Source organism: Syngnathoides biaculeatus, chromosome 4 (genome assembly GCF_019802595.1).
Source record: "Syngnathoides biaculeatus isolate LvHL_M chromosome 4, ASM1980259v1, whole genome shotgun sequence".
In the NCBI taxonomy this organism is placed as follows: domain Eukaryota; kingdom Metazoa; phylum Chordata; class Actinopteri; order Syngnathiformes; family Syngnathidae; genus Syngnathoides; species Syngnathoides biaculeatus.
Window position 1 is genome coordinate 34,407,317 of NC_084643.1, and position 13,456 is coordinate 34,420,772.

The 13,456-nt window shown below is 41.3% G+C and overlaps 1 protein-coding gene across 1 annotated transcript; it reads right to left on the reverse strand.

The window, feature by feature from the left end:
- On the reverse strand, positions 1 to 5,523 carry fgf5 (fibroblast growth factor 5). Its single transcript, XM_061817935.1, has 4 exons — positions 5,341 to 5,523; positions 5,037 to 5,269; positions 4,367 to 4,470; positions 1 to 600 (listed from the first exon to the last, which is right to left on the reverse strand). Exons 2-4 carry the CDS (start codon positions 5,221 to 5,223, stop codon positions 217 to 219), a joined length of 675 nt encoding a protein of 224 aa, XP_061673919.1. The 5' UTR covers positions 5,224 to 5,269; positions 5,341 to 5,523; the 3' UTR covers positions 1 to 216.
- Positions 5,524 to 13,456: the final 7,933 nt, after the last annotated feature.

Here is a 13,456-nt window from a genome sequence, read left to right on the forward strand (position 1 = left end):
GTGCTTACCCCTCCCTAATTTTTACAGTCAGAGCGAAAAAAAAAAATGTTCTGACTTTGCTGTTTCCCGAAATGCAGCAAAACACTCGACATAAAGAGCTAGTGGATCGACATCATAAATCGGCGATCCAAAAGAACTTTTTCCGAAAATTACAAGTTTTTCGTCGAGGGTCGATTGTGCCGGGAATGCTCTGAAGTATTTCTGAGGCTGCTCATTCTATCCAAAGCGATACTTGGGCCAGTACTTGACCTGTCTGGGCCGGGCCCCATCCTGGACCTTTGGTTTCTCTGGACGGGCAGGGGGTCCGGGTGGCAACTTGGGCGGCGTTTCCCGCTGCTCGTCGCTTTTCCCGTCCGTGACAGCGAACCCGTGCTCACTGCTGCTGCCATCGCCGCCGAAGCCGACTCTGGGCAGGAAGTGCGTGGAGATATGCTGGGCTTTGACCCGTGGGCTGGAGCCCATCTTGGCTTTGCCTCGCTTGTTGAGGGCCACAAACCACTGGCGACCAGTCCGGCGGTTCCAATGGAGCACGGACGCGTACGTGTTGTAACTGTTCTCCTGGAAACGCTCGCGGAACTTGCAGTCATCGTTAAATGAATTCTATGGGAGAAGACAAAATCCAATAATATTACATATATAAATAATCACTTGGATTTTTATGTAGAAAAAAAATCTTCAGTATTACAAGATTCAAAATTGGATTATTTAGGGAAAATATAATACGTGATTTTAAAAAGTTTAAATATTAGGAGATAAGTCATATTGTTCAAGAAAACCATTTGGGGGGATGGAAAAAAAACATTTTCTTCTTGTGATATAAGTGGCGTTTATTTTTCAAAAAAAAAATCTTTCCTTTAGTTGTAGAAAATTCTCACTTTTTAAATTTCAATTAAAACCCATATTTTAAGACAAAAACGTCTGAATTGTAAAATTCAGATTTTTATCCAAAGAATTTTTACGAGACTTTCTACAAAGATTTCACTTTTATTTGTAATTTTAACATTGACATTAACATTTTTACTTGAAGAAAATAGACTTTGATCTCTAATACTAGGACTTTTCTGTCAGAAAATGTTTTTGCCGTCTTGACCCCCCCCCCCAAAAAAAAAAGAAAATAAAATCACTGAACTAAACAATATGCAAACAAAGTTTTATATGGTGCTATTTACAACATTTTTTTAACTTTTTTGCTGAAAGAAATGCTTTTATTTTTTTTTCTTGATACTGAAAAATTACAGTTGAAATCTTGTACTATAACTTTATTTCTGTAAAGAAACAGTACTTTAATCTTATAATATAATTCATTTTCTTTGTGAGAAATCATGAATTAAGTCTTGCAATACTATGAATCTTTTAATATGACAACACAACTTTACGTATTGGCAGCATGGTGGAAGACTGCGTAGCAACTGTTTAGCATCTGCCTCACAGTTCTGAGTACCGGAGTTCAAATCCCGGCCTCGTCTGTGTGGTGTTAGCATTTTCTCCCCGTGCCTGTGTGGGTTTTCTCCAGGTACACCAGTTCCCTCCCACATCCCAAAAACATGCATGGTAGGTTACTTGAAGTTTCTAAATTGTGTGAAGGTGAATGTGAATGGTTTGTTAATATGATTGGCTGGCGACCAGTTCAGGGTGTACCCTGCCTCCTAAACGCAGATGGCTGTGATTGGCTCCAGTATGCCCATGACCCGAGTCAGGATGAGCTGTACATAAAGTGACTGGATGGATGATGATTTCCAAATTTTTGTTCTCATCTTCACGTAAACTCACTGTTTAGCTAATTGCTATGAAGTCAGGGAAAGACGATGTCATGACGATCAAATTTACGAGGAAGAGTCTGAAAGCTACCAGACACGCTCACAAACATTTCCCATGTTATTAGCGCACATTAGCCTAATTATCTTGGATCATAAACTGTAGGTAATTGCACACTGGGAGATGTCAGTGAGCTACCTGCACCTATTTGATGCTAACATGTGCTAACTGCTAACTTAAAATGCGAGAATCATTTGGCCGCACGCTAATGTTCGCTACGCGTTCCTCGCTAGGAGGCTAAAAATAGCTCCGGTGAGAACCAAACCAAACTGTGGGTGTTCGTGCTAATTTGTGCCGCCGTTCCCAAACAAAACAAACGTTTGGCGCTCATGTGCAGCGTAGCAGAAACTGAAGCCATGAACGCTGAGCTTCAACATGGCTGTCACATGAGAACTAACTTCTGGCTGCACTCACGCTTTCAACTCTACAATGATCACAGCTCTGAATCTATTATGTTCCATTTCTTTGATATAGAAAAATGTTCCTAATATTACAAAGAATAAAACTGTAGAAGACTATCAGATTTTTCTTTCAAGTCAAACTATTAGAAGATTAATATTGTCTTTTCAAATTGTAAAAACGGCATAAAACAAAGCAATAATATTGCAAGAAAGTTTGAAGTTGCGTCCATGAAATTTGTCCAAGTGGGCGTGTCCGACAATTCCCCGTCTGGTTTACTGAACTGATGACTTTGAATTGTCATTAAATTACTTAATTCATTTCGCCTTTGAAGTGGACGCTCAGCTCCCAGCTTACAGGATTTGTCGGAACAAAAGTGGGGTCCTCGGAAGAGATCCTGGGGGGGCCCCCCTAATCGCTTTTATTCACTGTGTATTGATTTCCCCTTCAACTGTGTGTTATCAACCATCCCAGACAGGACTTAATCTGCCTTGCCTGCTAATACGCACTAACTGGAGGAGTGCTCGCTCTGTGGCCAAAGATAGAACAATAAAACATTGATCAATTCTATGTGATCCATTTGGTGTTAAATGAGGGTTTCATGTTAAGTTTCCAATTAGCATTGGAAGTCTATGTTAGTGCTTCAATTTGGCTTCAAACCGGTGTCAAAGTTTTAACCTTATAAAAGCTCTTGGGTTTTAAGGAGGCGTTTCAGACCAGTTAGGGTGTCAAAGTAGGGTATCAAGTGAGGGTTAGAGTTTCAATGAAGGGTTTCAAGACAGGGTTAAGGTTTCAAATTTGGGCTTCAAAATGAGGTTCGTTTGTCAAATTAGAGTGTGAAGCCTGGAGTAGGGAGTCAAACAGGTTTAGATTTTCATTTTAAGGTTTCAAACAAGGGTAAAGGTTTCAAATTAGAATTTGAAGACAAGGTTAGGGCTTCAAAGTAGTTTCAAACCAGGGTTAGGGTTTGATCCTTTGTTGTGGTATTTAAACAAGGATTACATTTCAAATTTGGGTTTCAAGATGGGGTTCAGATATGAAGTTAGTGTTTGACGCCTGAGTGAGAGTTGAAAATGAAAGTCTAATTTGGATTTTGGTCTCACACTCAAATACTTGGGATCAACAATACAGAAAGAGAGAGTGTGGTAAAGAAGTGAAGAAACGGGTCCAAGCGGGGTGGAACAGTTGGCGGAAGGTGTCTGGCGTTCTATGCGACAGAAGAGTCTCCGCTAGGACGAAGGACAAAGTTAATAAAACAGGGGTGAGGCCGGCCATGATTTTCGGATTAGAGACGGTGGCTCTGAAGAAACAACGGGAAGATGAACTGGAGGTAGCAGAAATGAAGATGCTGAGGTTCTCATTTGGAGTGAGCAAGGCGGATAGGATTAGAGGAACAGCCAAAGTTGGATGTTTTGGAGACAAGGTTAGAGAGAGCAGACTTAGATGGTTTGGACATGTTCAGAGAAGAGAAAGTGAGTATATTGGTAGAAGGGTGGTGAGGATGGAGCTGCCAGGCAAAAGAGCGAGAGGAAGACCAAAGAAAAGGTTGATGGATGTGGTGAGGGAGGGCATGAGGGCAGTGGGTTGTTAGAGAAGAAGATGCACGAGATAGGCTTCGATGGAAATAGATGACACGCTGTGGCGACCCCTAACGGGACAAGCCGAAAGGAAAAGAAGAAGAAGAAGGTTTCAAACAAGAGGTGAGCATTAGAGTTTCAATCCTCAATTAGTGACCAAAAAAACCCAAAAACGTTTAGATTTTCACATTAGGTCTTCAAGACAAGGTTAAATTTTCAAATTCGATTTCAAAGTAAAGTTCAGGCCAGAAAAAGGCTTCAAACTAGTGTTTCAAGACAGAACTAGGAATTTGAACCAAGTTCAGTTTTTGTTATTAGGGTTCCTAACCAGGATTAAGGTTTTAAATTATGGTTCGAGCCAGGAAAAAAAGCCATAGTAAAAGCCTCGACACCATGCCTCTAGCATATACACAATCATGAACCCATGTTACATAAAAGACTACATTTGATAGTTAAATTATGCATCACAAACATACCACCTTCAAGAGACCCACCAATCCATCGTATTCGCTAGCAAGGGTTCACTGTACAACTTATATGTAGCGTATTAGTAGAAAAGGGTGGTTGGTACTCACAGTGGCATGGAGGCGTCCTCTCTTATTCATGGCCAGAAATCTGTTGCTGTAGACTCCTCGGATTCCGATCACACCTTGGGACACGGCAAACAACTCCAGAACACCTGCAAAGAAAAACGGCTTTATTGACATGTAGAGGTAATTATTTGGAACCCCTCACTCACTTCCTGGTTGTTGTGATGTCCTATTTTTCTGCCATTACGTGGAAGATGTGCATACCGATGATGAAGTCATGGGAAATTTTAGCAAATAAAGGTTAATTTGTTTCTTTGGAAATTGACTATGTCGACTTAACACATTGCTTTGTGAACATCTTGCTGTTTCCATTTTATGACAAAAAAAGACTGCCTTGTTACACTTGTATGATGGGGACAAATGCAAAAATATTAAACTTGTCAAGTTAACAAAGTTGGACCGGTAAAAGTTATTAGAGTTACTGTGCTCGAGAAGATGTTCATAAATGGGTTAATGTTTCAAATGTAGGTTTCAAGGACGGGTTAAGTAGTTTGAAAACTTTAAAAACAGGGTTTCAAGCAAAAAAAAAAAAAAAAAAATCAACACACGCTTGCACGTATGAAAACCACGTGGGTGTAGCCCACGCGAGCCGATACGCGTGCACTCACTCTGCGCGTAACACAGCCCGAGGTGACGGACGTAATCTGCAACTTACTCAGTCGATTGGCCTCATGGCTGCCGTTGACTCTGCCGTCCGAGTGGATCTGGAGGTGGAAGCCAATGCCCACCCTGCAGTAGAGCCGGCACGTCCTGCGTCCTGAGCGGACCTCCTGTTTCTCACCGTTGCGACGCGCCGCGGCCACCAAGTGCGCGACGGTGAGCAGGTAAAGCGGGACGTTCATGCTCGACCACCCGCCAGTCGAACCACTCACATTTCCATCTGAAATCCTATACGCACGCTCGTATGCACGCACATTTGCCGAGCCGCCGGAGGATATTTATACCGCAGATGATCTCACCGCTCCGGGCATGCCTCCGTCCTCACTCCCGGATCGCAACCACCACCACTGGCGGCGGCCGCTGCAGCGACGCACGCCGCGCGTCTGAAGTCTAGGTCCCGCGCGTCAGCCCGGGCGCACGCAGAGCGTGTTTTCTGCACACGCAGAGTGTGTTTTCTGCGCACGCCAGTGAGAAGGGGTCGAGACCGCTCCGTTCAGTGTGTCCACTCCTACAGGTCTGATGCGTTACCTATAAAGTGCATAGTAGAACGAAGGACTCGAGACGCAATGCAACACAGGTGTGTAGCAATTGTCACAGAGGATCCTCACGCAACTATATAGTTGACAAGGAGGCAAAAGTCTTCATGCATTTTTCAGTTTCACCAGTGAATTTTACAAATGCACAAGTGGACAAATTGACTTCATACAACACAGGTATGAATCATTTGAAACAAACAGTGCTAAATTTTGTAAATACTAGTTTGGAGGAATGTTGAATCTTCAATGATTTATCCATTTAACAAGTGTTAACACCAGAAGGGTAATGGATACAGTTCCTCTATGCAACACAGATGTAAAGTCTGCTTACAACTTATGAGTTAAGAAAGCAACATTTTCAACATTATTTCTATGTATATAGTAAAGCAGATGTAAGGAACATCAATTTCTATCACAAAATATTAAATTAAAGGAAATTAACATTTGTAAACATTTTTCAGTTTGTATCACAAATACGTTTGTTGGGAACTTGTGGCCAAATGGCTAGATAGACTCAATGAAATAAAGGTGTGACGAACATACCAGAAACTTTGAAATATTGTAGTTTACAGGAAATCCACATCTATTAGCATTTTTCACTATGTACAGTAAAAGACTGAGTAAAATTGTCCTGGAGATCAGTTTACAGTTGTCAGAAAGCGCTTATACGACTAAATAGTAGTAAATAGCAAGCATTTTTCACGTTAAACGGAAAATACCTGAACCCAAATGTCCTGGAGCTAGAATAACACTTTGTATGTGGCTTACAGCATAGGTGTGAAGTGCTTCAAAGAAACAGTGCTTATATGACTAAATATAAGTTTAACTAGCTATCCCACTAAAGTACATACAAAACAACAACAAGAACATAGTTTCAACATCTGTAGTCAATGTTTGAGTTCATTTAAATTCACTCGGTAGAACACAGTTGTGAAGCATGTTGTCATAAAAGACTATATGACTAAATGTTAGTTCACAGGAATACATCTACACACTATTTTTAACTTTATGCAATTATTGTTGGAGTTTAGAATGAAGCCCCAAGTACGCTAGCAACACAGCTGTGAAGCAGTCCTTGTGCAACTAAATATTAGCTCAGAGCGAAGCAAAACCTAACGTCATATCCTTTCAACAGTAAATGGAATTGTAAGAAAGCACAAGTGGATACGTAGATATAACAAAGAAGGTTCATTCCCTAGTTTAGTGTGAAGAATGAAACCTGTACAAGAAGTATTGGGGATTTTATAGTACAATGGTCCTTGGTTGGAATAGCAGTTCATAGGTGGCATGCAATTTAGGTGTGAAGCAGGTAAAAAAAAATGTGACAAACCACATCAACTTATATCTCAAACTAAAGACAATGACGAATGCTTTGTGAATTTGTCGTTATTTTGGAAACAACACAGCATTTGAGTATAGAATCACCCTAAAAACATATTTTTAGAAACATGAGTTCTTCAAAGTGGGTCACATCAGCACTTTTATTGTTTTCAGACATGTTTCAGTCGCCAAAAGGCACCCAGCTCTCCCTGCAGCGGATTACGAACCGCAAAACTAAGCTAATTGTCTGCAGCCAGCTGAGGTCGAGCCAGCCATTCGGGCAGGGCAGGGCCGGCGTCGCCGCTGTGTAAACAGAGCGCCACTGTTCCTAACGTAGCGCCATCCCGTTAGCCGACGAGCTAATCCCTCCCTGGCCGTACAAACAAGGAGCGGCGTCCCTCCGTGATCCTGGCTTTTAACACCCGCGCCGCCTGGTTCTGCAACTGAGCCCAGGCATGACGGTGTTGCTTCATTTTGCTTTTTCTTTGGCTTTGTCGTTGTGTTACTATTGTATGGCTATTCCAGAAGACACGTGTCAGCGAGAGTGTCAAGTATCCTATTGTCTTGAAGACGGTTTTGAGGATACAGTATCTTATATTGTCTGGATGAATGACCAGGAATCATTAATTTTGCTGAACTCTCGAGGAAGCTTTTTCTAATACATGAACAAGAACACTATTGATTTTTCACTCATAAAAAAAATTTAATAAACTCCATGGACAACATCCTAATGAATTTCAAAGAACTCTTGGACATAAATAATCGACTTGATTAAAAAGATTCTTACTGATTTAGAACTCTTGAGAAATATTGTTTTACCATGTGCTGAGGACCCCTCTTGATTTTGAAGAGTTTTCTGTTTTGCCACTTGAACCAGAAAGCTATTGACTTTGAAGAACTAGGAATATTGCTTCATGATAGATCAACAATTTTGTTGATTTTGAAGGATTGTGTGGGGATATTCTGTCATATGAACAAGGACCCTACTGATTTTAAAGAACTGATTAATTGATTTGAAAACTAAGAGAGAAAAACATTACTTTTTAGTTTCTTTCATCAGCTGCTAAATGACAGGAATATCTCTGATCCACAGCATCAAAAACTGTTAACTGTACTCATTAAAGGGCCAATCTAGTGCAGACTTGACATGCTAAATGCAATAAGTACAAACCAAATTCTAACAATGTTGGGAAGTTGTGTTAAACAAATAAAAACAGAATACTATGATTTAAAAATTATGTTCAACCTGTTTTTAATTGAATAAACTTCAAAGACAAGATTAAGTGATCAAATTGATAAACGTTATTGTTTTTAGTATATAATCAGTAACTTGGAATTTTATGGATCCAACACGTTCCAAAAAAATTGTGACAGCGTTGTGTTTACCACTGTGTTACATCACCTTTTCTTTTACAACATTCAATAAATGTTTGGGAAGTGAGGACACTAAAGGCCTCTTTATACTCACGCCTGTGGCAACTCAGCTAAAAAATGAATACACAGAGGTACCTCTAGTTACGAAACCAATTCATTCCGGAAGTCGTTTCATAACGTGAATTTTTCGTAATTAGAAGCACTTCTAATAACCTAATCCATTCCAAACCATACAACAATACGTTCCAAAAATACATACGAATGTACACACGTGCACAACTTAATTTCACTGAAGTTTCTTGGGGCCATGGTGAAGAAAAATTAATATACTTGCAAAAACGAAAAGGAAAAACTCGTGAAAAAGTTGTACTTTATCAATGTGTTCGAGTGTGTGACATTGTTAGCGTGATTCGGGGACAGTCCAAGCGAAACGAAAAGTATTATGGGTAAAGATTGACATTGACGTCTTTTCTTATCCTATCCGACATGCTCACTCCTAGAGAGAACCTCAACATCTTCATTTCCGTCACCTCCAGCTCTGCTTCCTGTTATCTCTTCAGTGCCACCGTCTCCAATCCGTACATCATGGCTGGCCTCACCACTGTTTTATAAACTTTGCCCTTCATCCTAGCAGAGACTCTTCTGTCACATAACACACCAGACGCCATCCGCCAGCTGTTCCAATCTGCTTGGACCCGTTTCTTCACTTCCGTACCACACTCACCATTGCTCTGGATTGTTGACCCTAAGTATTGGAAGTCGTCCACCCTCGCTATCTCTTCTCTCTGTAGCCTCACTCTTCTCCCTCCACCCTGTTATTCACGCACATATATTCTGTTTTATGTCAGTTAATCTTCATTCCTGTCTTTTCCAGTGCATGTCTCCATCTTTCTAATTGTTCCTCCACCCGCTCCCTGCTTTCACTGCATATCACGATATCATCTGCGAACATTATGGTCTAAGGGAATTCCAGTCTCACCTCATCTGTCAGCCTATCCATTACCACTGCAAACAGGAAGGGGCTCAGAGCTGATCCCTGATGCAGTCCCACCTTCACCTTAAATTTTACTGTCACACCTACGGCACACCTCACCACAGTTCTGCTACCCTCATGCATGTCCAGCACTATTCTAACATACTTCGCTGTCACGCCAGACTTACACATGCAGTATCACAGTTCCTCTCTTAGTATTCTGTCATAGAGTTTCTCTAGATTCACAAAGACACAATGTCGCGCCTTCTGACCCTCTCTGTACTTTTCGACTAGCATCCTCAAGGCAAATAATGCATCTGTGGTACTCTTTCTAGGCATGAAACCATACTGTTGCTCGCAGATACTTACTTCTATCCTGAGTCGAGCCTCCACTACTCTTTCCCATAACTTCATTGTGTGGCTCATCAACTTTATTCCTCTCTAGTTCCCAGAGGTCTGGACATCATCATTGTTCTTAAAGTTGGGCACTCGCACACTTTTCCTCAGGAATCTTCGGGCATGATTCTGTCGAACACGTTGGTCAAAAACTCCATAGCCACCTCTCCTAAATGTTCCCGTACCTCCACAGATATGTCATTAGGACCAGCTGCCTTTCCATTTTTCATCTTCTTTAGTGCTTTTCTAACTTACTCATCATTGCCACTTCCTCATTCACCACACTCGCCTCTTCTCCTCTTCCATCTCTCTTATTTTATTTTTTCATCAACTCCTTCAAGTATTCAAAATTAGTAGTACTTTCACCTCTAGGTCATATCCTACCCCTGGGACGTAGCTGCTAATTTGTACATAACACCCTCAATTTCAAATTTCAGCCTTATCACTTGATCTGATACTCTTTCCACCTCCAAGACATTTTTAGCCAGCTCTTCCTTTAAAATATCCCCTACTCCATTTCTCTTCCCATCTTCTTCATGGTAAAATAATTTAAACCCTGCCCATAAACTTCTCACCTTACTGCCTTTCCACCTGCTATTATATATATATATATATATATATATATCATCCTTTCTCCTAATCATCATGTCAACCAACTCTTGAGCTTTTCCTGTCATAGTCCCAACATTTAAAGTCCCTACACTCAGTTGTAGGCTGTGTGCTTTGTTCTTGTCTTTCTGACGAAGAGTCCGCTTTCCACCTCTTCTTCATCTTCGACCTGCAGCAGCTGAATTTCCATCAACGCCTTGCAGGTAAATGATGCCAGGAGCCACCACCAATCCATTATGGGATTCTTTGGATGAATGCTCACATTTGTTTGGCAAAGTTTAAAGCTGGATGCTCTTCCTGACACAACCCTATGCATTTATCCGGGCTTGGGACCGGCCTACAGTTTGCACTGGCTTGTGCCCCCCGTCGGGCTACATTAATCAAAAAGCTTGCTTCAAAAAGAAAAAGAAAAAGAAAACAAACTTATTTTTTGTAAGACTTAGGTTCTATTGTTGTGTCACATGAACAAGGACCTTACTTATGTTTAAAAAACTATTAGCCAATCGCATGAATGAGAACACAATTAATTTTCAAGAACTGTTGGGCAATATTGTCTGTCAAAGCACTTGAACAAGTATGTTCTTGATTTTGAAGAACTTTTGGGGAATAATTTTCAATAATTCCAATGATACTCAAGTACTTAAAGAGAGTATTGTTCCATCACATAAAAAGGAAACCAAATGAGCTTGAGAAACTCTTGGAAAATATTGTCTCCTAGCATAAGAGAGACCTAATTATCTTGAAGAACCTTTGGGGAATATCGTTGTATCACACAAACAGGAATCCTATTTATCCTTTTTATTTTGAATAGCTTATTCAAGGATGTTTCAATAGTAATAATGATGTTTTTCTTAACGTGATTTTTCGAACAATCAGCACACGTCGTCTCCTGCTGCGTCTTAATTATAAAAATGTCCTTGTCCGAGGGTTGTCGATTTCTGCCGCACTCGGCGTAAACAGCTGTGACATAAATCTCCCACGCGCCGAGAATTCCAGAGCCGGAAGTGTGGCGAAGACAGGTAGCATTAGCGTCACTCGCCCATGATGGCTACATCATTCAGCATCTAAAAATAGAACACAGTCTATTTTTACTTCAAAGAAAGAAGATTTCATTTGTTTAGAGCAAAAGAGAGAAAAAAATCATTGATGTCTTCCATCCTTCCATCCATTTTTTGCCGCTTATCCTCACGAGGGTCGCGGGGAGTGCTGGAGCCTATCCCAGCTCTCAACGGGCAGTCATTGTTACTGTAAATGCAACAAAAGATGTTTCATAGTGTAAAATACAGGGCCCCTAAAGGGACACGGGAGGGAAAATGTTTTTTCGTTACAATGAGAAAGTTTCTCGTTGTAATGAGAAACATTCTCGTCACGATACGAAAGTTTCTCGCTAGAAAGAGAAAGTTTCCTATTGTAATGGGAAACATCTACCTGCTTGTGGTACATTCCTGTGTTCAGGAAGCTGCACAGTAGCTTCTTTGCAACTTGCTTCCAGAACACGTCAGCTGAGAGAATGGCAAAAGAAGAGGACTTGGTCCCTTTTCTCAAAACAAGGAATATACATATATATGGTCCTCGACCATGTCCCTTTAGGGGCTCCGTAGTAAAACTACTACAAACCTTTAAAAAAATCCAAATAAGCATGAAATATTACTTAAAGCCAAGCAGAATAGGTTCTTCTTCTGACTTTAACTAAAAATGGGTCAATTTGATACTGGCTGTGTGTATTTAGTTGATTCAAAAATCACTGAAAGAAAACCACAACAAATATTCACTGGCATACCCCCAAACTGATATTTTACTTTTGGTGTGAGTGTGTGTGTGCACTTAAAATGGGTCAGCATGCCCCAAAGTGTGTTTTGAGACAAAAGTGTCTGAAATGGTTAAAAAAAAAAAAAAAAGCAGAGGCAGTGTCATACCGATAAAGTTACATCCATCCACTTATTTTCTGAGCTGCTTATCCTCAAGAGTTTTGCAGAAGTGCCTATAGCAGCTATCATCAGGCAGGAAGCCTGAACCGGTCGCCAGCCAATTGTAGGGCACATAGAAAAAACAGTCACACTCACAATCATACCCAAGGACAATTTAGAGTCTCCAATGAATGCATGTTTTGGGGATGTGGGAGGAAACCAGAGTGCCCGGAGAAAACCCACGCAGGCACGAAGAGATCATGCAAACTCAACACAGGCGGGGTTGGGAGTGAACCCTGGTCTTCAGAACTGTGAGGCAAATGCTTTACCAGCTGATCCACTGTGCCACCTACCTTCAACTGATTTATTTATATTTTTCTTGAGCGTTAAAGTAGGTTAGCTTGACCCAGTGCATGTTGAAAAACGCAAATGTGTCAGAAACGAAGGTTTATATCACTAACAAACAGATTCACACCAAATAGCACTTTTTATGATGACATCATACTATAACATCGTCTGATGGTGTGACATCATCATGGAGCGTCAGTATGATGTCATAGCATAAAATGATAGCATATGTATATATATAAGGGGAATCGAATTGATCCACCGCATAGCAGCTCTCCTTAATGATTCCAGAATCAGGCATGAAGCATGTTTTGGGGCCTGACTACCTGCTGGATTAGAGCCGCGGGGCCGTGTCAGCAAAACGGGGGTATAAATGTCGTGTGACCACCGGGGCCAGGGGCCAAATGGAAGTGCCAGCTTAGCACACATATAAAGTGTCGTCCTCGTGATGGCGGGCAGGGGCACCATGACACAAGTGAGAAAGCATGAGGTCACTAAATATCACTGCTGCATACTGTATGTGTGTGTCAGTGATATGAGGTCACTAAAAACTGTGTCCTGGAGTGTGTTTGTGTGTGCATGTGTGTTTTGTGTCAGTGTGCTTAAGTTTGTGTGTGTGTCTATGTGTGACCGGCTTAGATTGCTAACACGTTTGGCACGTGTTGACATGGAATGAGATGCAACCGCAGCGACGTGCGCACCACTGCAGTAATTCATCATTCTGTGACTGCCACGGCCTGGCCTCGTTTCTTCTCTGGTGGCCTCTTATCACCTTCCCGCAGGTGTGTCGCTGGTGACTTGCAAAGGTGGCGTGATGGGCCCCCCGTCGCTGGCGATAGGTTACAGACCCACTGGTAAAGGACAGAAATACATCAATACGTTTCAATACACCCGAGGGCGGCCAGTTTGATCCACACTTCTGAAATAACAAATGTTCTCAAATGCCATTCAA

Coding starts and splice junctions, on each gene's coding strand:
- fgf5 (XM_061817935.1), bottom strand. CDS start 5,223: ATGAACGTCCCGCTTTACCTGCTCACCGTCGCGCACTTGGTGGCCGCG. Junction 4,471..5,036: donor CCATGAGGCCAATCGACTGA/GTAAGTTGCAGA, acceptor TTTTCTTTGCAG/GTGTTCTGGAGTTGTTTGCC. Junction 601..4,366: donor GAGGACGCCTCCATGCCACT/GTGAGTACCAAC, acceptor CTTCTCCCATAG/AATTCATTTAACGATGACTG.